The sequence below is a fragment of the Canis lupus genome, chromosome 34 (assembly GCF_011100685.1).
Source record: "Canis lupus familiaris isolate Mischka breed German Shepherd chromosome 34, alternate assembly UU_Cfam_GSD_1.0, whole genome shotgun sequence".
In the NCBI taxonomy this organism is placed as follows: domain Eukaryota; kingdom Metazoa; phylum Chordata; class Mammalia; order Carnivora; family Canidae; genus Canis; species Canis lupus.
In genome coordinates, this window is record NC_049255.1 from 25,255,230 (window position 1) to 25,281,908 (window position 26,679).

Genomic DNA, 26,679 nt, shown 5'->3' on the forward strand with positions numbered 1-26,679 from the left:
CGCCGCGGCGTCACGTGAGCGGCCGCGGCCACGTGACCGCGTTCTCGGCGGGGCCCTGGGGGTGCGGCCTTGCCCCGCAGTTGCGGCTGCCGCGTCCCCGGCTTCCCCCGGCGCGATGGAGGAGGACGAGGAGGAGGCGCGGGCCCTGCTGGAAGGCCGCCCGGATGGGGCTGGCAGAGCGGCCCCCGGCGTCTCCGGGGCGCTGCCGGCAATCTGCGACCCCGGTCGCCTGGCGCACCGGCTCCTGGTGCTGTTGCTGATGTGCTTCCTCGGCTTTGGTGAGGGTGGGGCCGAGAGGCGAGACGTTTCCGATTTTCCCTGGGAGCCCCGGGATCCGCTGAGCTCGGAGCTGCGACGCGGCCCCTTCCCTTCCCCTTCGCCTGCGGAGGCTGCTGCCCCCGGCACCTCGGGGTGGGGGTCGGAGTCGGCTAAGCGGGGCGAGTTTTGTCTCTCTCTTGCCCTCCAAGAAGTTCTGGGGGCTGGGAGCTCGCCCCCTGGGGCCATGGATGTGAAGGAGCCCCTGTTTGTCTAAGCTCGTGTCCATACAGTGTTAAGAAGGAATTCAGAGGGGCGGCCCGGGTGGCGCAGCGGTGGAGCGCCGCCTTCAGCCCAGGGCCTGATCCTGGAGACCCGGGATCGAGTCCCGCCTCGGGCTCCCTGCGTGGAGCCTGCTTCTCCCTCTGCCTGTGTCTCTGCCTCTCTCTCTCTCTCTCTCTCTCTCTCTCTCTCTGTCTCTCATGAATAAATAAATAAAATCTTTTTTTTTTAAAGAAGGAATTCAGGAAGATTGAACTCTCCACCCCTAAGACCTCCCCCCCCCCCCCAAGCTTTTTAAAGGACTAATACGTGAGCAGTCTGTTATTTGTTTCTCATGGTCTTTGGGTAAATCCATGCATGCGCCCTGCCGGTGGCTGCAGTAAGTAGGTGTGTTCCCTTGCTGCTCCGCTCTGCCGCTGCTGAAGGAACCCTCCTGGGTTTGCCTTGTGGTGGTCTTGGCGGTGTTCGGTTTCAGTTACGAAATCTGACGACCCTGAAAAGTTCTTGAGATGATTTCTAAAGCATCTGCTTGTATTCCCGCAACTGATGTGTCCAGCATTCTCATGTCAGCTTGGTATGGTTTTAAGAGGTGGTTATGTGTTTCTCAGGGGCGTTTGCTAGAACCTGCTGGAATGTGTAATCAACATTATTGTGGATAATTTTATGCTGCTGTTGGAAATATGTAAAAAGGCTTCCATGAAGGATGCCTTGGGTTTACCTCCTTTGCAACTCTTGGTTCACCCCTTCCCCCCATACTTTGTGGAAAGGTGATGCCTGTCCAATAGCTTTAAAACATGACATTGGGCTGAGTGAAGTAAGCCAGTCGGAGAAGGACAAACATTATATGTTCTCATTCATTTGGGGAATATAAATAATAGTGAAAGGGAATATAAGGGAAGGGAGAAGAATTGTGTGGGAAATATCAGAAAGGGAGACAGAACGTAAAGACTGCTAACTCTGGGAAACGAACTAGGGGTGGTAGAAGGGGAGGAGGGCGGGGGTGGGAGTGAATGGGTGACGGGCACTGGGGGTTATTCTGTATGTTAGTAAATTGAACACCAATAAAAAATAAATTAAAAAAAAACATGACATTGGCATCCTTTACAGCAATTAAAACAGGAATCCTAACTTGCTGGGTTTAGAAACCAAAAAACCTAACATACAAAGCACTTAAAATTACCTCTACTCAAGCAGACAGATTATTTTGGGTAAATTATGGTTAACTGCCTGATTTTATTATTTTTTTTTAAATTACTGAGAAATTTTTTTTAAGACTTTATTTATTTATTTATTTATTCGTGGGAGACACACAGACAGGCAGGGAATCTTGGGAATTCTGTTTGTAGATCTAGATTATTGTTTCAAATATCGACTCAGTCAGAGTAGTTAAACTCCATTCCAGTACTCTCATGGTAAGTGGTGACCTCGGGTAATATTATTAGGAAACTGCTGAGGGTGTTTGTGAAATCTTTAGTGTGTGTGTGTGTGTGTGTGTGTGTGTGTGTGTTTTGGTAGCTTTAAATAAGGAAAACATAGTTGTTTCATGAAGATGCTAAAAAAAGACAATTGTCGATTGACTTCTCTTAAGGTTCCCAATATTTGCTGTTTATGCACATAAGTTGAAAATGATTTGGCATGTTTTCTCTGCATCATTTGGCTACAACGTAGAAAATATTAGTGGAAAGGAAGTGGTCCACACTGTCAGTCCTTGAGCCCCTCATATAAACATTGAAAATCACCAATTGAATAATATTTGCAACTTGAAACTTCTACATGGACAGAATTATTATTTATAAAATGTTTGCTCTTCCTTATTCTAGGCAGCTATTTTTGCTATGATAATCCTGCTGCCCTTCAGACTCAGGTTAAGCGGGTAAGTTGATTTTTCACTTTATTTCTTTTGTTGGCTCTGGAGTAGGTTTAACTGTTGAGGCATCATCAAGTCTCAGATTGCCTGGCTGAAACGTCCGTTGAATCCATTTTAACATCTGTAGTGAAATTCATGTGTAGTAAGGAGTATTCTTGAGTTGGAATGAGTGGCCACAAAGAATTCATTTATAACACTTGTGACTAGATACTGTTTTACACTTTAAATAAATTAGTGCTATTTCCGTAGAATTGCCAAAAATATTAGCAGATTTTTGTTTGTAATGCACTTTCCAATTGCATAATCATCTGAATGACAAATGATTAGAATAGCTTTTTGCTTTCTTAAATATATCTTTGTTATTGTTCATTCATTTTTTTTTTTTTATTTAATGTGGATGCCGACCGCAGAGGATTCTCCATGTCAATATCTTTATTCTGGTTTTGTAAAAAATATCTTTGATATTTATAGTTTCTTGTGAATTTAGATAGTTTTTTCTTTGTAAGGTTTTATCTTTGTACAGAAAGGAAAAGATTAGCCCTTAACATTCTAGAGTGAAAGGAAAAGAAGGTAGGATTTGGGGGGTGCATAGGGATGGGCTAAGATTATCTTTTCCATGTGGAAGGAATACCAGTGCGCATGGTATAATGGGAATAAGAATGGAGAAGATACAGACAGATGGAGATGGTCCCAGTATTGGGGGATCTATTGATCTTGGATTCCATAAATGCTCTGAAAAGGCATACGGACCCAGGGATCCCAAGGGTCACCATTTTTCTGTGATAGGGGCCATAGCTGTCATGAGATTCTCAAAGCAGTTAGTGACTATAAATGATTAAGAAACTTCTGTCCTACACACAAAGAATGTTTGATTTGTTGCTATACTTAAATGTTTGGAAAAAAAAAAGAGTTTTATTTTCTTTTGTTATAGGATATGCAGGTGAATACCACGAAATTCATGCTGCTGTATGCCTGGTATTCTTGGCCCAATGTAGTTTTATGTTTTTTCGGTGGCTTTTTGATAGATCGAGTATTTGGAATACGGTAAGCTTGAGAAAAATCTCACTGTGGGTAAAATGTTATTAGGAAAACACAGAAGTAGATTAGGCATTCTATAAAGATAAAGAGAAAAATAAAATTCTGTATTAACTGTTATAATCTACATTATTATTATTATTATTATTATTAAAAATTTTGAAGGGTTAAGTATAAAGGAGGAATTAAAGTTATTTTGCTTGGTCTGAAGGGATGGAATTAGCTTGAAACTTCAGGGAGACTGATCCTACTTAGTATGATGTAGACTTTGGTGAGTGTGATGAAGGGCCATGAGTTGCCAGTTTTCCAATGCTAGAGAACTATTCAGTAGAATGTGGATGGCCATTTCACAAGGATCTTGAGAGGGATTTGAGTTTCAGAAGTAGGATTTACTCGTAGAATCTTTGAGGTCTCTTCTAATACTGGCATTTTATTACTCTGGGACATTAATGAGAGATTTGAAGTATAGAATGTGTGAGTGGGCAGATTTGCAATTGTATTAACTTGGTTGATACTTGTCCTTTTAAAAATAATTATGCTAAGTGAAATAAGTTAGAGGAAGACAAATACCATATGATTTCACTCATATATGGAATCTAAACAAAAAACAGAGCCATACCTATATAGAGAACAAATTGATGGTTGCCACAAAGGAGGGCATGGAAGGTTGGCCAAAATGGATGAAGGGGAGTGGGAGATACAAATTTCAGGTTATGGAATGAGTAAGTCACAGGAATGGAAAGGCACAGCATAAGGAGTATAGGCAATGATATTGTAGTAGTGTTGTATGATGATAGACGGCAGCTATATTTGTGGTGAACATAGAGTAATGTATAAACTTGTCAAATCATTATGTTGTATACCTGAGAGTATTATAACACTGTATCAACTATACTCAAAGAACAAAAACAAAAATCAATAAATAAAATAAAAATAGTTTTTAGTTGTCGGGAATTATAACCGCTTAAAATTACTTAATCTTGGAATAAATTCTAAACTCTTAATAGTAATTTTGTAAAGAATGTCCATTTTTTTAAGGATTTTATTTATTTTAGAGAGAAAGAGAACAAGCTCCTGTGCATGCAGGAGAGTGGCAGATGGAGAGAGAGAGAGAGAATCCCAAGCAGACTCCTCACTGAGCATGGAGCCTGATGCAGGGCTCCATCTCACCACACTGACATCATGACCTAAGCTGAACCAGAAGTTGGATGCTAAACTGACTGAGCCACCAAGGCACCCCTAGAATGTTGATTTTTAAGTGGGAACCCTGGGAACTTTTTGAAGATTATTTAACAAATTTTGTTTGTTGAAGAGATGATAATGGTTTAAAAATGTATGCCATTCTCTGGAATCCTCTTAGAAGTCAAGCCTTCTGTAGCTTAATATTTAGCCTAGGAAAGCTGCTGACTTTAGAGGCAGACTAGCACTTCATTTTTTTTTTTTCCTGGAAGAAATATGTAGGGGTCAAAGAAAACTGGAGTGAATTATTACTGAAGGACTTGGTGACATAGTCTTAATTCATTCTCTTTCTCTCTCTCACAGATGGGGCACCATTATTTTTAGCTGCTTTGTTTGCATTGGACAGGTAAGAAAGTCCAAAACATCCATTGATTGTGTAACAGTGACTTTTGAATTCTTGTCTAATTCTACCAGCAAAAATGTGTTTATTGACTACCCGACTTAATTAAGCAGGGCCCACAGATGCCCATGTAGCATAATGCATAGTCCATTTTAAGCCTTGAGATAGATGAACATTAATATTTAAATTTCACAGATTTACTAAGAGGGAACATTAAAACCATTATAGAAGTTGTGATTTTTTATTATTTATTTCTTTTTTTTTTTTTTTTTTTTTTTTTAATTTTTATTTATTTATGATAGTCACAGAGAGAGAGAGAGGCAGAGACACAGGCAGAGGGAGAAGCAGGCTCCATGCACCAGGAGCCCGATGTGGGATTCGATCCCGGGTCTCCAGGATCGCGCCCTGGGCCAAAGGCAGGCGCCAAACCGCTGCGCCACCCAGGGATCCCTTATTATTTATTTCTCTTGAATACTTTACCTTTTTATTTCTATTGAAATGATTCTGCATTTCTGTTCTACATTGTAGGTGATTTTTGCTCTGGGTGGAATATTTAATGCTTTTTGGCTGATGGAATTTGGAAGATTTGTGTTTGGGTAAGTTAGGCATAATTTTATTCATCCTAATATGTTAATTACTATTTTAGTGTTTATTATTAATTTATTAAAGATTCATAAAATTATGTCTCTTCTGGAGAATTACCTCAAATCCTTGAAATCTATCTATACATACAAAAGACTGTTTATTGTCTTCCTTTAAAGTAAGCAATAATTTTGAGTGGTCATGGTTAACTATTTCGGGTTTAGATATTAAATAGTTTTCCAGAAATGATATTTTTCCCGAATGTTTTGTTTTTTGTTATATTGAAGACTGATTTAAACTTCATTTAGAAAAGTATAGACCAACCATTTGTATGTTGGCGATTTATGGACATTTTTCTATTTCTTAATGGATGATATGCAGGTCTTTTTGAATCCTGTTAAAGAGGCTTGAATAATCAAACTACCAGCAGACTGATTATTCTTCATGAATTTCAGTGCCTGTTCAATACATCCATTCTGCGTCCAGCCTTGGGCTCCCTGCTGAGAGATGCAGATGATAGAACTTATTTAAGCTTTTCTTATAAGTACTGGGGACATGTAGACATATGTGATTCACCTTGGAAAGTTTCTGAGTGAGAGAGAAGAAAACAAAATATATATAAAAATATGAAAGAGATGGACGCCTGGGTGGTTCAGCAGTTGAGTATCTGCCTTTGGCTCGGCATGATCTCGGGGTCCTGGGATTGAGTCCTACATCGGACTCCCTGTGAGAAGCCTGCTTCTCCCTCTGCCTATGTCTCTGTCCCTCTCTCTGTCTTATGAATAAATAAATACAATCTTTTAAAAAAAATGTGAAAAGGGTCAAGAGATGGAGGTATTGTCAGAAATGGCCTCATGGATGAAGTATGCCTTGACATCAGCATCAGGTTTGGATTTGTAGAAAGAGGGGGAATATTTTTGGATTTTTGGATTAAGACAGAGTGAGGAGGACTCAGTGTTAGGATATGGAGGAGAATCTCCTAACTGAAGGTCTAGAGAGGGAGTGGTCAGTATGTAGGACTTACAGAAAGAAAGTCAAAGCCCAGGAAATAGAAAAATGTCAAATATGGAAGTTATTGACCTGGAAAATGTGAATTTTTGTGTTTCCACAAAGTAAGAACTACTCTTCCCAGGTGGACCTTTTATGTATCATAGGTAACATAGGTGATGATGTAACCCAGACTCCTTTTATTACAGGTCATGTTTATTATTGCGACATGCCACAATCCCCAAAACTTAGCAGTGTCATACAGCCATTACAATATGCTTGTGGACTTTGTGGGTTAGGAATTTGAACAGGGTACAGCATGGATGGCTTGTCTGTGCACCGGATGTCTGGAGTCTCAGCCCAAAAGATTCATGGAAGGTTGGGTACTGGAATCATCTGAAAGCTTGTTGACTTAAACGTCTCATTCTGGGATAACTTGAAGACTAGCACTGCTGGATGGAGTGCCTACATGTGGTCTTTCTGGGTGGCTTGGCTTTCTCATAGCATGGTATACTGAGGGTTGTTGGACTTTTTACAGGATGGCTCAGGGCTTCAAGTGGGAATGTTTGAGTAAAAAGGCAGATGTCAGCTTTGATTACATAGCACCACTTCCACCATATTATATTGGTTGAAGCAGTCTCAGGCCCACTAGATTCAGAGGTGGGGACACACCTTTTGATAGGAGGAGTGTCAAATTTTAAACTTGCATTGCTAATAGTGGTATTTCTGTAAAAGCAGTAATTTTTCTTCCTTTTCTCATTTTTAGGATTGGTGGGGAGTCCTTAGCAGTTGCTCAGAATACATATGCTGTGAGTTGGTTTAAAGGCAAAGAATTAAACTTGGTGTTTGGACTTCAACTTAGTATGGCTAGAATTGTAAGTATGACAAACCTAATGAAGTCAAACAGGAAGTAAGAGATTCAATCTTATAATTATCACTTAAAAATAATGGGATGAAGTGTATTTTTGTTTGCTACATTAGGCATTGATTTTTTATGTTTTTCTGTAGACCATAGTATAACATTTACCTTACTTTAAGGCATTTTTACCTTATTTCACTTAGGAAACAGTCTAAAAAGGCTAATTAGCATTTATTAAAGAATCTGAGCATTGGTAGGGATCTTACAGGTTTTGTTATCAAATTTCTTTGCCCACTTTTTGCATTCCTGCTATGAGAGTCTTCCAGACTATACTTGCACATTTCTAGTGATTGGAAGCTCACTGTGTGATAGGGCAGCTCCTTTAGTTAGCTTTGTGAAGTTCAACCTTACATAGAGATGAAATTTGCTTCCACAGGTAACTTTTTCTGATTGCCCAAACTTTTGCCCTCTTGTTAGTATTTATTTCCTTTGCTGTGGGCCAGCACTTTGCTTATAAAGACAGCTTTTAAGTTCCTCACTCATTTCCTGTGGTTGTCTAAGCCACATGACATGGGTTGCAGCTCCCTGGCCATGGTGCTCCCACCTGCCTGGGCTTACTGCAGGTATTCAGTACTTTACTCAGCATCTCGAACCTGGAACTATTTGTGGTGTTTCAGGTTTGGTCTGATAGAGGGTACTCAGAGAAGCAACATTGTACTTTTATTAATGCAACCTATAAGGTGTTTGGCCCTCCCAAACCCTGTTAAGTATTTTTTTCTCATAAACTCCTATGAATAGAGGGTTTTTTGTTTTTTTTTTTTTTGTTCTGTTTTGTTTTGTTTTTAAATCCTTGCCACTGAAAATCAAGGTTCCAAAGACTAGTAAATGGCATGAAAATGCTTGTAACATATTCTTAGGGAAAAAGAAATCCAGTAAAAAAGTCTTTAATGTAGTGGTTCATTATATGAAATGTGTAACACGTGTCACCTGTATGATACTTTTGTGACTTTATACATGTAGATTCTTCCTAATTTTTCAACCATTATAGACAGCACTGTTGTGTGACACTCTATAAAACTTGTCTGCATCTGTTTTCTGAGGCTAGGTTGCTAGGAATGGAACTGAGTCAAGAGAATTAGTTAGGGTTTCTTAGGACATATTCCCATATTATTTTCTCAATGATGTTTACATTCCCATCTGTGGGATATGAAAGGATTCTTTTTATTATATAGCTTTGATAGTACAGACTGTTATTGCCTTAAAAAATTATTTTATCAATTTGATTGGAAACACCTAGATATTACTATATTTGAAATTATTAGCTAGTGTGATTTTGCATATTATCTAAATTTTATACACAAGGATATTCTGAGTACTTTGTTATGTATCTTGTGCAAGTAAAGATATGTTTGTGGTGGTTTGTGGGTCTCATTGTCTAATAACTTATTGAAGAAGGAAGTGAGATGCACTCTTGGTGACATCATTGTGGCTACTCGTGGTCTTCAAGTTCTTCTCTGTATGGTCACAAATTAGCTCTAATCCGTTCAGCTGCATTCTAAGGAGCCCTAAGTTTTTTAGAAAGGAATCTAGGTAGGGGTTAAAGGGGAAAGGAGAGAAACTCAGTGGGAAATAACAGAGGGAGACAGAACATGAGAGACTCCTAACTCTGGGAAATGAACAAGGGGTAGTGGAAGGGGAGGTGGGCGGGGTGATGGGGTGACTGGGTGACGGGCACTGAGGGGGGGCACTTGACAGCACTGGGTATTATACTTACTATATGTTGGCAAATTGAACTCCAATAAAAAATATATTAAAAAAACAAAAAGGGGGGATCCCTGGGTGGCGCAGCGGTTTGGCACCTGCCTTTGGCCCAGGGCACGATCCTGGAGACCCGGGATCGAATCCCACGTCGGGTTCCCGGTGCATGGAGCCTGCTTCTCCCTCTGCCTATGTGTCTCTCTCTCTCTCTCTCTCTCTCTCTCTCTCTCTGACTATCATAAATAAAGAAATAAAAGACTTGTTTAAAAAAAATAAAATAAAATAAATAAAAAAAAAGAAAGGAATCTTAGGGGCTTCTAGAATGCAGGATGGAGGTAATTGGGGTGATGGGAGGACCTGGGGAGGAGGTAGAGTGAGCCAGACTGCAAGCAGGCACCTTCTCTTAAGCTAGGGTGGCTCAGCTTTGACCTGATTTCTTGCTTAGGGTCCTTGTGAGAAGTATGAGACCAAAGGATTCCATTTCAGAGCTGCTGGGGTAGATGGAGTTTTAGGGTTTTTGTGCTTTCCTTGTCCCTGGGCATATTCAGAATGGTCATAGAGATTCTGGCTTTACCTTTCCATAGATTTTCTGTAGCCTGAGCTGTGAGCATTTTATCTTCAGGCAGCAGACTTCTCACTTATTATTTGTGTCTTACTGGGGGTTAGAAGTCCAACACTCTTTTGATTTTCATTTGTAATTTGTTACTTTTAAATGCATTATTTCAACAAATATTTATTGAGTACTTGCTAAGTCATGTCATTTAGGCATTTTAGAATTAACGGATTTTTAAGACAACATCCCTGTCATTGAGAAGCTTTCATTTTCAATGATATTGGGGAAAGTTTCTAGTACGTCTCTATTTATACCTTATTACTCATTTGAATAATGCCATAAGCTATTATTTTTGTAAGAAATAGCTGCATGGAATTTGCTACAGTGTTTGCTGTGAGAATATTGTGGATGACACATTGATTTCTCAGTCCTTAAGTGTCTGACCTGTCAATAACAGCATTTAGCATAGTTGGCATTCCCCCTACCCTGATGTCTTCTCATGGGTTCCAGGTCACTACAGTCTCACAGTTTCCCTCTTGCCTTTCTGTTTACTCCTTTGGCCTGTTTTGCTAGTTCCATCTTAGTCTTCTCAACTTGTAAATGTGGGGGTGCCCTGGAGCATGATTATTGGATGTCTTGTCTTTTCTTTTGACACTCACCTCCTTGGTGATCTTATAGGTGTCTTTGCTCCTGCATTTATATCACTTGTCCAGGCCTTTTCCCTGCATTCCACACCCCTATAATGCAACTTCCTACTTGACATTTCCACTTGGATGTCTAGTAGGCACATCAGACCTGACGTGGCCAAAAGCCAGCTCTTGATTTTCTACTACTACCCTCCCCTCAACCCTCCCCCCACCAAACCCAGCTTATGCTGTAGTTCTTTCATCCTTGGTTATGGGCAACTCTTTTCCAGTTGCTCAGGCAAAACCTTAGGTGTCATCCTAAATTACTCCTCCCTGGTCAACATGTATTTTCCATTAGCCAGTCTTGTTAGCTTTACCATCAAAATATATCCATATTCTGACCTCTTCTCACCATGCCTACTGCTAGCCACCCTAGTCCAAGACCCATCACCTCTCTTCTGGATTATTGCAGTAGCCTCCTAATGCATATATCCTTGCTTCTGCCTTCATCCCCACTTGTAGTCTCTTTTGAATACAGCAGTCAGAACAAATCTGTTAAAATGTATGGAATTCTGCTGCTTCTCTACTCAAAACCCAAGTGGCTTCCCATCTCATACAGAATAAAAGCCAGAATCCTTAGTATTATCTGTGGTTTGCCCCCCACCCCCCAATTTCCTCTCCGGGGATCTCCTCTCATTTTTCTGTCTTCTTCATTTACACTGTTCCAGTCTCTGCCGTCCCTGCTGTTCCTGGAGCATAGTGCTGTTGCACTTTCAGGGCCTGGCTGTTCATTCTGCCTGAATGCTTTGTCCTTCCGCCCAGATCACCTCACAGCTAGCTGCCTTCAAGTTTTTACTCAAAGGCACAGTCTCAGTGAGGCCTTTACCCCTTTATGTTCTCTATCTCTGCTTTATTTTTTCCCTTATTTAAAAAAGTGCTTACTACAATGTATATACTACATATTTTGCCACTTTGCCCCACTGAAATATCAGCTTTATGAAAGCTGGGAATTTTTCTGTTTGTTCTTTATTATATTCCCAGTACCTTAGAACAGTGGCTGGTTCAATCAGGGCTCAATAATTGCTGATGAATATGTGAATGAGGATATTATTTTCTATAACTTTTATTGTCTTTTTATGGATAGGATGAGTTTTTTTTTTTTTTTAAGAATGTCAGTATCAGCAAACGCTATGCTTTTTCTGAGTGAAAGTTTATTTATTCTTAGCTGCCCTGTGAATTTTGTCACTCGTTTCATTTTTGCTTTTGCTACTAGAAAATTCTAAGTGTACTGTGCTGTTTTCAATACTAGCATTTTCTATAAATTAGCTTTTTTGTGTGTGCAGTAATCTTATCTGTGGCTTTTTCTTAGTGTGCTAGTTTTGTTTTAAAAGTTTAGTAGTGTTTTTTAAAAATTTATCTATTTAATCTGGATCTTGTTATACCTGTTTCTCCTAGCTACCTCATATCCTTTATTGAACGAGATGGAGTATATATAAATGAAAATTATATATATGCCTTTTCCTTCATTTTCAGGGAAGTACAGTAAACATGAATCTCATGGGATGGCTGTATTCTAAAGTTGAAGCTTCGTTGGGTTCTGCTGGTCACAAAACCCTTGGGGTCACACTTATGATTGGTTAGTGGATCCTGATGTCCCTTGTTTTGTCTCTTCTGAAAGCATGTCATAGGAAGTATTATGGGAGAGGAAAGAACACTGGAATCAGGGTTAGACCACTTTGGTTATAGTTTTGCCTGAACAGTTCACTAGTTCTTGGACCTAATTAGAAATAGTAAATCATTCACCCTGTTTGTGTTACTATTTCCACCTTCTTAAAATGGAGGATCTTGTCCCTCTTTATCTGCTTCAGCACTGTCATGATGAGCAAATAAGAGTATATTTGAAAATTCTGAAAACAGATACTTTATACATGTAAGGTGTTACTAGTCTGTAGCAAAGAGAAAATTACTTCCTTTTAAGCAAATTCATTTAGTATACCTGTGGAGCTAAGATTTTACAGAAGTTGTCATGGGAAATCCACTGTGTTGGGAGTCAGGAGTGTGGGTTCTAGTCCTGGCTCTAACTAGTTCTGTCATCTTGGACAAGATGATTAGCCCCTGGGTCTCAGCTTTCTTTTCTGTAAAATTTCAGGTGTTTGACTGAAACTGTATAGGTCCCTCTGGCCCTAAGTTCTCTTAGCTAAGGCTTGGTTGTCCTGGTTGCTGGGTAGATCACTGAGACACATATGAGTGAGGCCTTCTGGAGTTACCACCTGTGCTTTTCTCTGAGTAGTGGATTTTTGTAACTGAGCCCCATAGTGGGTAAGAGGGCCACTTGGAGAGACCTACAAAGACCTGTGGGATGGTGGGGAGAATATTCTGTGCCATCTTTTATTCCTTATATATAACTTGATAGAAAGAGGTCAGTGGAGAGGAAGTCTTGAACAGGTAAAAAATCTAGAGTCTCCTCCTTTCCTCTCTCACCTCTCAAATCCCTTGCCTTATCGAAAACTTCTTTTTCTTACTCTCAGATGCTCTTCAGTATTCCTTCCACTCCTCTCCACAACGGAGAACTTAATAATTTTAAAGAATTTTAGAGCCAGGAAAGATTTGTGCTGTCAAGTCAAAGCCTCTAGTTTTACAAATGGGGAAGTTGAACTTCTAACTAAGAGATTAAGTTCTGTGTTCAACATCATTCAGCTTGTGGCAGAAGTAGAACCCACATCTACTGACTTTTATTTTAGCAATTTTCAGATAGACCACATTATGAAATTAAAGATTCATTTATTTTACTGAACTTATTTTAAAAGTCTTGAAAGTATAAACTTTATTTACTCTTTATCCTGATTGAGTTTAATGATAGGAGTTTAGCATTAGTGAGTAATGCTGATTACAAAGAGGAAGGAGAGCCTGGGTGAGCTGTGCTGTGGGTGGATGGGTAGAGCCCTTTGGGCTGCCAAAGGGCAGGAGCAAGGGTTACAGACTTTGGGAAGAAATCGAGAGGAAGATGAGATGATCGGAGAATCAGACTTCGTTGTTTTTATTTATTTTTTTTAAGATTTTATTTATTCATGAGAGAGAGAGAGAGGCAGAGACACAGGCAGAGGGAGAAGCAGGCTGCATGCAGGGAACCTGACATGGGGACTCGATTCTGGGACTTCAGGATCACGCCCTGAGCCTAAGGCAGGCACTAAATTGCTGAGCCACTCAGGCGTCCCCAGACTTTGTTTTTATAATTTTTCTCCCTGGCATCCATCAGTAATCAGTGCTTAGACTTAGTTAATATATTAGTACTGATTTGCTAGCTAGTCATCCACTTTCTTAAGGAAATTCTAGATTACAAGACTAGACTAGTATGTTATGGTCTTTTCCCTCTAGTCTCCAACCTTCTGCTGGGAAATAAATGTAGTAAGAGTGACTGTAGTTTGTTGAGTACTTAACCACATGCTGTTCCTTTCCTTCTGTCCTGATTTAGTATTTGTAAGATTTTCTTAGATGTGTCAAGATGGCATCCCTTTCAATTGCTAAGTTTTCTGCTATGACTGTAAGGTGCTGCCTCTTGGGAACCTTCATTCACTTTTAAAAATCTCTCTCTCTCTCTCTCTCTTTTTCTTTTTCTTTTTTTATTATAGGGGGTATAACATGTATTCTTTCACTAATCTGTGCCTTGGTTCTTGCTTACTTGGATCAGAGAGCAGAAAAGATCCTTCACAAAGCACAAGGAAAAACAGGTAGGTCTAAATGCAAGAAAAGTGGGCTTTGGGGATTTGCGGAACTTTGAACATAATTTACAATGAGATAAGTTCCTTATGTAGTGTTATAAGACCAGTGAGGCTTAATACATGTCTTTTATCTTTTATTTTCCAATCTGTTTCAACTTGTCTAAATTTTGGAGAACAATTTTTTTTTTCACTTAAGCACTTTTGACAGAATTTACATTCTTTATTTTTTGTTTTTTTATTTTTATTTTTAGAATTTACATTCTTGATTGCACTTTGTGTATTTGGAAAATGATGAGTGTTCCTGGAAGACAGCAGGAAAGTAGACAGTAATCTTAGGTTTTGCTTTTTCTAATGTCTTTTTAGATTTTCCCAGAAGTTATGTTCCAGTACTTTACTGAGAAAAGTGTTTTGTAAACTGAATGGCAAAGGTTAATCAGTACTCTTGACCTGGGTATGCAAAATTATGCTCATAGCTTCTTCCCTTTCTTTTTAAGGTGAAGTTATTAAGTTAACTGATGTAAAGGACTTCTCTTTTCCCCTGTGGCTAATATTTATCATCTGTGTCTGCTATTATGTGGCAGTGTTCCCTTTTATTGGACTTGGGAAGTGAGTATTCTCTGGCATTCCATTGTTGTTGCTAAATTATAATGAGAATTTAATCACACAATTGCAATTTTTTTAGCTATAAATCTTGCTTTTCTGGTTATAGTTTACATTTACATAGGAATTGTTTTACATCCTGGGATATAACTGATTTTCTTACCTTATAAGGGTTAGTATTTGGCTTAATACTTTCATTATATTTTTGATGAAATATAACAGTTTTGAATCTTAATAAAGATTTATTTTAATACTTTGCATTGGATTAGTATTCTTTTTTTTTTTTTTTTTTTTTTTTTAATTTCCTCTTTATTCCTTTGTTTGGAAGCCTATTCTTAAGAATGGAAATAGTGCTTTGACTCATTGTGCCATGCCTGGGCGCATTTGCTAGGACTACATTATGCCAGGGTTAAAAATCAATTTTTTTTTTTTAATCACTTAGCTCTGCCTTTCCCCTGGCAGCTGCTCGAACAGAGCAGTATGTTGAGTGTGTTTATAGGGGTGTGTCTTCGTAATCAGAACCTTTAAATTCAGAGTGTTTTAAATTATTTGAGACAAGATCTCTAGGCATTATTTGGCAAAGAACCTATCCAGTCCCGCTTTAAGGAAAAGAAGCACTTTTAATTTCATGTAGTAATTCATTTGGTATTCTGAAAACTTATGTGTACTGTTTGTTTATTTAAAATGAAAAAAGTCAACATCAGGGTATTTTATTTAGTGAAATACATAAACACTAAAGCTTTAACATCAGTTGCTTAAAGATGAATGTTAGATCAGGTAAGAAAATAATATCAAGAAGGAAAAGTTGGTTAAACTTAGAATTATTTTAATTTAGTTTTATTTTGCCTTTAATTATTAAAAAGCAGTTCTCTCTAAAGTACTTATTTCTCTCTCTCTGTCTCTCTCTATTTTAGAGTTTTCTTTACAGAGAAATTTGGATTTTCCTCCCAGGCAGCAAGTGCTATAAACAGGTATTTCATTAATTCTGTGAGTGCTTATTTTGTGCATAGGTGGGTCTTTAATTATAACCAAATGTTCTAAGAGACAAAGAATACGTGTAACTTAACATCCATAATACGAAATCAACATTATATTGGTACTTGATCCTGAGAGACCATCTTTGCATTAATGGAAAACTGAAGAAATCTTGGGCTGCTCTTTAATCTTTAAATTTCTGTTTACTGGGGGTGCCTGGGTGGCTCAGTGGTTGAGCATCTGTCTTTGGCTCAGGTCATGATCCTGGGGTCCTGGGATTGAGTCCCACATCAGGCTCCCCACAGGGAGCCCGCTTCTCCCTCTGCCTGTCTCTGCCTCTCTGTGTGTCTCTCACAAATAAATAAATAAAAATCTTAAAAAAAAATAAAAAGATACTATATTGTAATACTGTTTACTGATGACCATTTTATTTTATTTTTTTTTCTGATGACCGTTTTAGAAGAATGCTAAATTAAATGAGCTAGGGTTTGCTTTACCTGATGGTTTTAGGGACTTCTTGGATTTTTTTTTTAAAGCTGTTATGATTTTATTAAATATCTTTTATATTCTTTGGGCAGTATTGTATATGTTATATCAGCTCCCATGTCCCCGATATTTGGGCTCCTGGTGGATAAAACAGGAAAGAACATCATCTGGGTTCTGTGTGCAGTGGTGACCACTCTTGCTGCCCACATCATGCTGGCCTTCACACTGTGGAACCCTTGGATTGCTATGGTAATGTCACTGTTCATGCTGGCAGGGCTTCAGGGAAGACTCTGTAAAAGTGCATGTCAGGAGCCACCATATACTCATTCTGATAGTAGAGCTTGTGAAAGGGGAAAAACAATGCCTTCAGTTTCTACAAAATAACTATTTTAAAAGTAAATTTGATTACTAATGAATAAGATATTTTTAATTTTATTTGGCTTTTTAACATAGTAATCTCAGTGCTGAAATAGAATTTGAGATAAAGTAGTCTTAGGAAAGCTAAAATGCTTATTAGTTCCATTTATTTTTCTGTACTTCTTTAAAAGAAATTCTTCCATCATAAGTGGCAAAAAAAAAAAAATCTTTCTGCCCATGATTCATGATTTTGCATTCTTTTGACCTTGATCCTTAGAAGGTTAAAAAAATTCATCAGGGTTTTGTTACTCTTTTTTAGAATGTCATTTTAAAGACCACAGGCTGAGATGTGCTGCATTTCTTGACTATTAACAAAAGAATATCTTGAACATATATGTTTGCACTTAGTGAGATTTCTTTAGGACAGATTCCTGGAAGTATAAATGCTATAGCAAAGGTTTTGCACACTTAACATCTTGATAGACGTTGTGAAACTTCTCCTCTAAGAAGTTCTTACCCATTTATAGTTTTACCAATAATACACAAATGTGCATTTTTTTAGTATCCTAGTCATGTTGGGCATTGGCCTTATTTTAACCTTTGCCAATATAATAGGTGTAAATGATCTTATTTAAACTTAAATCATAAGGCTTCCTTTATAATTAAAAAGTAACACTAGGTAATGGTTTTCTACCCTGCTCTCCAGTTAGGCGTTGATGACCTGAGGTAAGATAATAGACTTTTTGGCATGGTGTTGCCTTGATTGCTTAATTTGTAAATAATAAATATTGGAAGATTAACTTTCCAGAAATGTTGGTAGTAACTTTTTGCAAATTAGCTTTATTTTCTTGCTTAGTCCTTGATTGTACCCTGGGCCCAGTCAGTTATAAGCACACATAATATAAAATGGTTAAGACAAGGGATCCCTGGGTGGCTCAGCAGTTTAGCTCCTGCCTTTGGCCCAGGGCGTGATCCTGGAGTCCCGGGATCGAGTCCCACATCGGACTCCCAGCATGGAGCCTGTTTCTCCCTCCTGTGTCTCTGCCTATGTCATAAATAAATAAATACATACATACATACTGTGTGTGTATTTTGTCACTAGAGGGATACTATTAGAGTCAGGACTTTCTTGTATCAAATGTGAGTTTTAGTTATAATCATAATAAAATATGCATGAATATTCATATATTTGCTAATGATCGCAGATTGGCTAATTTGCATTAAAGGAAAACCACTTTTTTTGGTTAACGTTAAGATTTTTACCCTTTTCTGTATTCTACAGGTTCTCCTGGGACTCTCCTATTCATTGCTTGCCTGTGCGTTGTGGCCCATGGTGGCGTTTGTAGTTCCTGAACATCAGCTAGGAACTGCATATGGCTTGTAAGTGTTTGCACTATAATGTTCCTCTTTGCTGTATCAATTTGATTATCATATAAAACTCCAGATCTCTTGAATCTAGTCCTCTTCAGGCTCTTGGGACAGCTCTGAATCTAGAAACTACTAGAAAAGTCAGTTAATCTATTTGTGATATTGTGGCAATGGATGCTCCAAGCCTCCAGCAAGATAGCTGATGTTAAGCTAACCCATTAGAAGTGGTTTCTGACATTGCCATTGACTGCCTGTTTATCTGAGCGTTTCTTAGTGAGAAGTTGAGTTCTAGTCTCAGAACAGGGCAGAAGGCAAAAGTGGGAACTGCACTCATGGTTGGTATTCACTTAGCTTTTTCTTTCAGCAGGAAAGTATTAAGCTCATACTGCACTTAGTAAGACAAGCTCCCTTACTTTTGAGCATAACAGCTAGTAGTAGAAACAGTCTTGGGTTGAAAAACCTAATCAGGTCGTCCCTGGTTAAAAACATCTCTTAACACTAATAGTATGTCATTCACAGATACTAATATTTAAAATGAATTGTTACTCTGTGTGTGAAGACTTTTGAAACTGAAATGTGTTTTTGTATTTCTTGTTTTGTAGCATGCAGTCCATTCAGAATCTTGGGTTGGCAATCATTTCCATCATTGCTGGCATGATACTGGATACTCGGGGATATTTGTTCTTAGAAGTTTTCTTCATTGCCTGTGTTTCTTGTAAGTGTGTTATGTGGCAACATTTAGTTTCTTTTAATATGTAACGGAATGTTTTCATTTATACTTTTAGGTTACTTTTAGGTTTTTGTTGTTGTTCTCTTTTTCCCTCTTTTAGACCAAATCCCTAAGATATATCTATCAAATTTGCCTGTTTCTTAGTCTGTGCATTAGTTTCCCAGCTGGTGGCTTTCTGGTTCTCTGAGGATTCACAGGCATTTTTTTTTTTTTTTTTTTTAGGAGATTCCTATTTTTAAAAGTAGTAGTGGAATCTGCTTCATATTCTATTTTAAATATTTACAGTTTTTACATTATCCTCTTTGAAGTGAAACCATTTTAAAAGGTGGTGAGTACATCCCTGGTGTGAATATGTGGACATCGGTATGATTTAGGTGTGAGTGCCTATAGTTTATTCATTAGACAACTTTAAATTGCCTTTATTTTTAGTCCTGTTATTTAATGTTTACCTGTAATGATTTATTGGTTGAAAATAGGAAGTATTAGGAAATAGTATTACTATTGAAAACAATAAAAATAAATTAGCATTTTTCCTGTGGTAGGCTTCACTATATGCACAGTTGTATTCATCTGAAAAAAATTCTTATATATCAAGTTGTCCTTTATGCTTTTACATGTGTTTAAAATGGTAAACCCTAACCCCAGTGATGATTTTATCATTTACATTTATAGAGATTAAATGCATTTAATCTCTATAAAACCACATTCTCTTGAAAGGTGGTATTAGTAGATAATTATTATGAAAAGCCTGAATGTATTTTATTATTTCATAATTTTAGAAGTAAACACATCAAATTTTAAGAATATGTTGTTTTTAAAAAGTGGGTCATGTAGAATTCACAATACTAGGTCATCAAAGTGTTTTTGTCTATTTTTGATGCTGCAGCATGTGGTTTAATTTCAAACCATGATTCTATGTATATTTGGTTCTTAAACACTACCATTTAAAAATGTTTTAATTGCCATATTAAGTTAAATTTAGTGTGCCTCACTTGTTAAGGTAAAAAGGCTGTAACTGGGATCCCTGGGTGGCGCAGCGGTTTAGCGCCTGCCTTTGGCCCAGGGCACGATCCTGGAGACCCAGGATCGAATCCCACATCGGGCTCCCGGTACATGGAGCCTGCTTCTCCCTCTGCCTGTGTCTCTGCCCCTCTCTCTCTCTCTCTCTCTCTCTCTCTCTCTCTCTGTGACTATCATAAATAAATAAAAATTAAAAAAAAAAAAAAAAAAAAAAAAAGGCTGTAACTTAGAGATTGTCACTGGCTCCAGGCTTTTGGGAGTCAAATGGCCACATTCTATGTTTGGTTAATTTGTTAAAAATGAACATGATGTTTTCAGACTTAGAATCCTCAAAGGATTGTTTCTATTTGGTTCTCTGTAAAAAGATAGGGGGCTGGCAGGAGTTTTGAAAGTACCAGGAGGCACTACCACTTAAAAGGAAGAATAAAGAGAGTAAATAGCAGCTGGGATGATCTCTGTGGATCACCCCTTTTCCTGTATCAGCTTGTCTCTGATCCTGCTGCCCTTGGGCTCCTGTAGCCCATCGAATAAACGGTGTGTAAATCATTTTTAGTGCTTTTTGGAAGATAATATAATAGTGTTTTTATTTTTAAATGCCAATCAATAAAGATTTATATAAGGTTTACTTTGCAATTATGATTACATAGGAATCATTGGGAAGAAGTACATGTTTTTGAAGGATCCTGTGTTTTTTTTTTTCACTTCCAGTGTCACTTTTATCTGTGGTCTTACTCTATGTGGTGAATCGTGCCAGAGGTAAGTAGAATTTGACATTTTCTTCTTAAACCATTGTGGATCATCTTGTGGGGTCCCTGGATTGTCTGTATACCTCTTTAGAAGCCAGTGCTTTAGTTCATGTAATGATGACACTCTCTTCATAGTGATGGAAACACATTTCATTATGTAATCTGTAATTATATATTTTGGAACTTCAGATTTATTAAGATTGTTGTCCCTTCTGGCCAGTTCAATCTAAGTGGGTTTTTTTTTTTTTTTTTTTTCAATTTAAGTTTTGTAATATAAAATTTAAGATTTTTTTATGTTAGCATAAAGAAGTTTGGCATTTCAAAATAACCTGAAGCCATTACTGTGTTATTGTCTCATCTTTAAAATAATAAGGAAACAAATTCATAGTTATAGTTTGCATTTTAAGGTTGAAAGAAAATAGTTTGCATTTTAAGGTTGATACAGAATGAGGTGTTACAGATTTTTTTCTTTTGCTGACATATTATAAATGCATTTGTACTTTTTTTCTTTGTTCTGTATATGAGTTTGATGTTACCCTTATGCCCAATGCCCAAGCTATTTCTAACTAGTTTGCTCCTAAAGTTTGTTATACACTTGGTAAAATGTATATACCTGCTGTTTAAATGATTTTAGGTCACTTCCTTTAATTTCTCTTAATTTTCACTATTACTGAAAATAAATACAATTTCCCAGTTAACAAGATGTAAAGCAGTACATGAGTCCAAACTTAAAAAAACAATGTTCGAATTAAGGAGTGATTATTTGTATGTGGATCATATAAAGATTCTTTTTATTTTTTTTTTCATATAAAGATTCTTAAAAAACATTTTTTCCCCTTGGGAAGGTCCCAGGAAGTAAACATTTCTTTCTCATTTTTCATAGCCTTTTCTGTTACTTTAAGGTATACCCATACAAGTAAGTGTGTGTGTGTGTGTGTGAGAATTTTACTTTTAATAGTCATGTAGAAAGATTCTATGCCTATTTGTGTTTTAGGGGGGAACCTAAATCATTCTGCAAGACAAAGGGAAGAAATAAAACTTTCTCATGCTGAGTAAGTATTAAAAGAGAAAAGTTGTCTTTTTTTTTTTTTTTTTTTTTTTTTTGCAAATCTCAAACATTAGCTTTTTCTTTCAAAGTGTTAGGGTTAGACTTTTAAGAAATTAGTCTTCTTTGAGATTCAAGAGCTAGAGATTATCTCTGGAACTACTATAACAAAATTCTTGTTCAGAAAATTTAAATAGGATGGATATCAAGGGTTAAAGTGAAAGGGGAAAAATAATTGGGTTTTAAATTGCTTTCTGAGAGAAAGACCAGAACTCTAGTATTTATAACTTATTAGAGGAAGGGTCTTTGTCCTAAACTCCTGTGCTGGGCTTACCCTTCCATTCTCTGATGTTTTCTTTTTTTTAACTAGTTGAGAAAATTTTTCATTTTGTTCTGGTACTAACATTCCATGTTCTCTGACTCATTTGGAGCAGATTAAGTATATAGTGTGGCATTAAGTTGAACTAATTTTTTTCATGAAGGTATGGTAAAATGTAACAGGAACTATATTTCCTATTATTATGATTTCTGATTTTTAGATATTGAATTTTTTATGATTTAAAAAATTTATTTGTAAACATACACCATGTAACTATAAGTTTTGTGAATTTTGTATGGGTTAAAGTCTTGTAGAACAAAAAATGGTAGGTGATTCTTGGCCATTTCAAATTCCCTTTAAGGTAGTAATTCTAGAATGCATCTTGAAAAGATAATCAGAAGTGTTACAAGTTTTAAATATCTTTATGACAGTCTTATTTGTTACATTAATATATTGGAAACAACATGAATGTCCCAAAGTGACAAAGGGAAATGATTAAATAGATTATGACACATCCATATAATACTGTTGTTAAAATCATGTTTTAGGATTTTAAAAGTCAGAGATAATTCCCTCCCTGCACCATGTCAGAAATACTTACCATGCCACATGTTGAGGAGACAAAAGATTAAAATGCAAGTGTAATATGCTCATTTTGTTCAAGAAAAAGTACGCAGGCACATGTATTTCTTATTGTATATAATAGAAGAAATACTGAAAGGAAAAACTCCAAATACCAGAAATTCCATTTCAATATAGTAAGGTTACAGGGATACTTTTTCTATTGTTTTTCTGTATTTCCCAAATTTTCTGTGTTGATCTTGTTACTTTTCTAATCAAGAAGATTTAAGAGATTATTTATCAAAGTGTGCAACTTCTAATATTTGGCATCTGTTTTGTAATGCTTATGGTTTTTATTTTGTAAACCAAATGAGGCCTCCTGTTTTTTCCCTCTTTTTGATAATTTATTACATTGTGTTTTGCAGATGAGAAGCTTTAAATGACTGTGTCATGAGAATGGGCTGCACACATCATTGGTTCGAAAACCTCATTTTTTTTAATCTAGAGTTTATGTAGGGAGAATAATGGTTTGGAAACTTAGTATATTTATGTATCAAAAACACCTACTTCAAAGTATATTTGTGAGGGCTGTTTCAGACTCTGTCTTATGTACTGTGTATTGCTCAAGAATTCTGTGGAATCGGCTAACAGTGAAGTGTAGAAAGTTTCTCAGGAATACGCAAGTGAACTTCATTAAGGAGAGTAAATAATGGAAAACTTGGATCTTGTATTAAGATAATTTTCAGAAGATGTTTCTTAAGGATATGGCTTTTTTTTTTTTTTAATCTTCAAGCAAAACAAAAAGCTTTTGAGGGGGTAAAAGGGATATTTTATACAGAATAAACAATGGCATTTTAGTAGACATTCCCTGTTTTTATAGGGAATAGTTAAGAGATTTTTTTATGCAATCTCCTCATTTTCACAAATAGCAGATTGTATTCTGCTATCTTTAGTTATGAGAGGCTGCCAAGCAGTGACCCTTTTGAGCTTCTTTATCTCTCCATTACTAAGGACCCTGATCACTTAGGGATTAATTTTATAGTACAAACTTTCTGTAAAATGTTTTCTTATAATAATTAATTTCTAAAAAGTAGTATCCCTTAAATTATGATAGTTGCATACCTACATGGATAAAAACACTGCAAAAGAAGTACTCGATGTCTTCTAAAACCTTTGATTAAAAAAATATTAAAACATTGATTTTAACTTATTTATTTGGAAGATTATTTCTATAAGAAAATCTAAGTTAGAATAAAGAAAATTTGCCCAATTGCAGTCTTTGAAAGTCAGTGAAGTACCCTTTTCTCCAGAGTAGGACCTAAAGTAACATTTATGTTTTTCAGATTAAATAAAATGTGATTATAAATTTTTTTTGACAGACTTAAAAACTTTTAAACTTGAGTTAGTCTTAGCCTATTATAAATTAAAGTCGAAGAATTTTTCATGTGTTTTACTCTCCAGGAGTATGCAGATATTTTAGAAAACTATTAAACTGTCATATTTAGCTAATTGTAGTGTTTAAAATACAGGACATAACATTGTATGCTAGAAAGTTCTGGAACAGATTGAAAGTACATTCCTTATTCAGGTTACTAAGTTTACTTACATCCCTTTTTCTGATTTACAGTTTATTGTGTCCTTACTCAGTTGTTAGTTCTTTAGGCTTTGACTGCCATGTGACAGAATGTTCTAGCCCAGATTATTGAGTGTTGGCTTTATCACTTGGTGAGAGTGGAGGAAGCCAGCTGTTACTGCTGCTGGAGGGCTTGCGTGTTCCATGCCTTACTTTTTTCACCACCTCCGTGCCTCAGCCATAGTGAGCTGCTTAATTATATTTTTCAAATGGGTCATGTTCCTTTCCCTTTTGGCTGCTCCCTTTGCCTAGGATATTTTATCCAGGATCCTCGGTAACCTGGTTTCACCTGATTTACAACAGAAAACCTTAGCCCCAGCTCAGAAGCATTCTTCCTGTGGGAACTCTTCCAGACCTTCAGGCTATATCAAGTTCTTCTAAAATTTTTGTGGTCTCTGAAAAGCCCTGTTTTTTCTTTCTTGGCTTACCTCAACTTAAAATGAAGAATTTGTGATAGTGTGAGTGTCTGTCTCCCTTCAGATTGTAAGCTCTAAGAGGGCAGGGACTGTGTCTGTTACGTTAATTATGATTGTGTTGATAGTGCCTATCACAGAGTAGGTACAAAATAAACATTTTTTGAATGGTGCATAAATTAAAAGAGTAAAATGGAGTAATCTTTTTGGAGGGCAAATTGGTAATATGAATAAAAAGACCTGAAAAGGGGACTTCATGATGGTGGACTACATGCCTTTTGACTTAGCAGTTTTATTTCTAATAATTTATCCCAGGAAAGCCATCAGACAAATATACACATAAATGTATTTTAAGAAAGTATTTTCGTAGCAAGGTTGGTTGTTTTATGATAGCCTTAAAAAGGAAAACACTCATGTTTATTAGAATAGATTTATTAAGTACACCATATCATGTGCTTAAAGTGAAATATTAAGACAGTCATTGAATGGTTTCATTAGAGAGCATTGACATGGAATGATGGCATTATCATGTAAAGATTCAGAGTGCTGCTTTTTTTATGATTTATTAATAGAGCTTGCTTGTGCATAGTGGGAGGGGCAGAGGGAGAGAACCCAAGCAGACTCTGCTGTGTGTGTGTGTGGAGTCCAGTGTGGGGCTGGATCCCACAACTCTGAGATCACGACCTGAGCCAAAATCAAGAGTCAGATGCTCAACCTATTGAGCCACACAGGCACCCACAGAGTGCTGCTATTTTAATAACAAACAAACATGTCTGAAGGATATGTATGTAAGTGTCTCTGAGTGAGGACTTTCTTTTGGCTTATTTCTACTTTTTTTTTTTTTTTAAAGATTTTATTTATTCATGAGAGACACACAGAGAGATAGAGAGGCAGAGACACAGGCAGAGAGAGAAGCAGGCTCCATGCAGGGAGCCTGAGTGGGACTCGATCCCGGGACTCCAGGACCACGCCCTGGGCCGAAGTCAGGCACTAAACCACTGAGCCATCCAGGGATCCTCAAGGCTTATTTATACTTCTAATTATCCAACAATAGCACTGTAATAAAAGCTTTTAAAAACTCACAGAGAACAAAATTCCCAAGTTTGAGTGCTACTTTTGAGGAAAGTGGTAGTTTCAGAAAGGAGGAAGGTGACAGGTAATGTTTCCCAAAGAATTTTGGGGATGGAGTTAGGTGGGAGTTAATAGGTCCCTGAGTTAGAATTTGCATTGACAGGAAAAAAATTGCATGTGAAAGGAAACTTGAGAGAAAAAACAGAATAGAAAATGGGGTAAAAGCTAAGGAAATAATAAACTTTCTGGCCCCACTGGTGGCAAAGAACAGGTTCAAGTTGTCTGCAAGCTCTCTGTGATTTCTGGGATATCTCAACCTGATTCTCCTTGGCTTTTTCCATTTGCATGTTCTTGGAGTACACCAGGGGGAAATTGAGTTTAGGCCCTGAACAGAGATTTGCGACCTAGAAGTTGATGGGGAAATCTTTCGATATTTTGTAAGAAATACTGAAAAACCTTTAACATCATGCAGGTAGGCCAGACAACCAAGCTGTTTACAAACTTAATACCAGTTAGTTCCATGAGGTGTTCATATATAAGGTCATGTACTCAAGTATACATGTCTTCTCCGTGGTGGATCTTTATCAGTCCCACGTCTTGGCAGTGACCCTGCCTAACTCACTCAACTTCCTAAAATGATTTTTCCCCCATATGTTTGACTGCAAATCAATTGTGTAATAAAAATCAGTGGCATTCTATTTGGGATTAGTGTGTATTTTATAGGAGTTTGTCTTTTTTGTCTCTTTGAAGAAGGTCACCTTTCATGCTTGTCTCCTAAGTTTCACTACATTGTAGCTTTCTGTGCTTCCATTTCCTGATTAGCAAAATGGAATATCACTAGAGTTTCTTCTAGGGCTCATGTACCTAATTTATGAAACATACAGATATGGTTGATTGCCACATGTTAGATATATATTCATTGATGGATGACCTAAAATATTATCTAGAGAAATATCTATCCATTCCTTACATTTAGTTGATGGGTTGGAGAAAATGGCTCTCCTAGGATTGTGCCAAAGATTCCTTTGGGCACTCTGGCAAATAAATGGAGCATGCTCAGAAATTTCTAGGATATGGTGGGTTGTTCACAAACAGCTGAAAGGAAAGTGTGGGCTGATGACATTTTCAAGCTTCTTTTGAAGTTTATCCAACTCTTCTGCCTCCCCCCGCCCCCCAATATTAAGGCTTGTTCAGTTTTCTAAGGAAAATCTGATTATTTCAGGGTTCTGTGTCTTAGTATGTTCAGGTAGTTT

General features: G+C 37.2%; 1 protein-coding gene across 2 annotated transcripts; it reads left to right on the forward strand.

The window, feature by feature from the left end:
* Nucleotides 1–37: 37 nt before the first annotated feature.
* Nucleotides 38–24,607, forward strand: MFSD1 (major facilitator superfamily domain containing 1). Of its 2 annotated transcripts, XM_038583728.1 has the most exons (16): nucleotides 40–278; nucleotides 2,358–2,410; nucleotides 3,336–3,448; nucleotides 4,982–5,024; nucleotides 5,547–5,614; nucleotides 7,354–7,462; nucleotides 11,917–12,019; nucleotides 14,013–14,111; nucleotides 14,597–14,708; nucleotides 15,617–15,673; nucleotides 16,256–16,412; nucleotides 17,803–17,900; nucleotides 18,491–18,603; nucleotides 20,347–20,394; nucleotides 21,379–21,436; nucleotides 22,735–24,607. In XM_038583728.1, the coding sequence occupies exons 1-16, from the start codon at nucleotides 116–118 to the stop codon at nucleotides 22,736–22,738; spliced, it is 1,398 nt and encodes a 465-aa protein (XP_038439656.1). In that variant the 5' UTR covers nucleotides 40–115; the 3' UTR covers nucleotides 22,739–24,607. The 2 variants fall into 2 exon arrangements, with proteins under 2 accessions (XP_038439657.1, XP_038439656.1); XM_038583729.1 differs by lacking the exon at nucleotides 22,735–24,607 and having other exon boundaries at nucleotides 38–278; nucleotides 21,379–21,440.
* The last annotated feature ends 2,072 nt before the right edge of the window (nucleotides 24,608–26,679 follow it).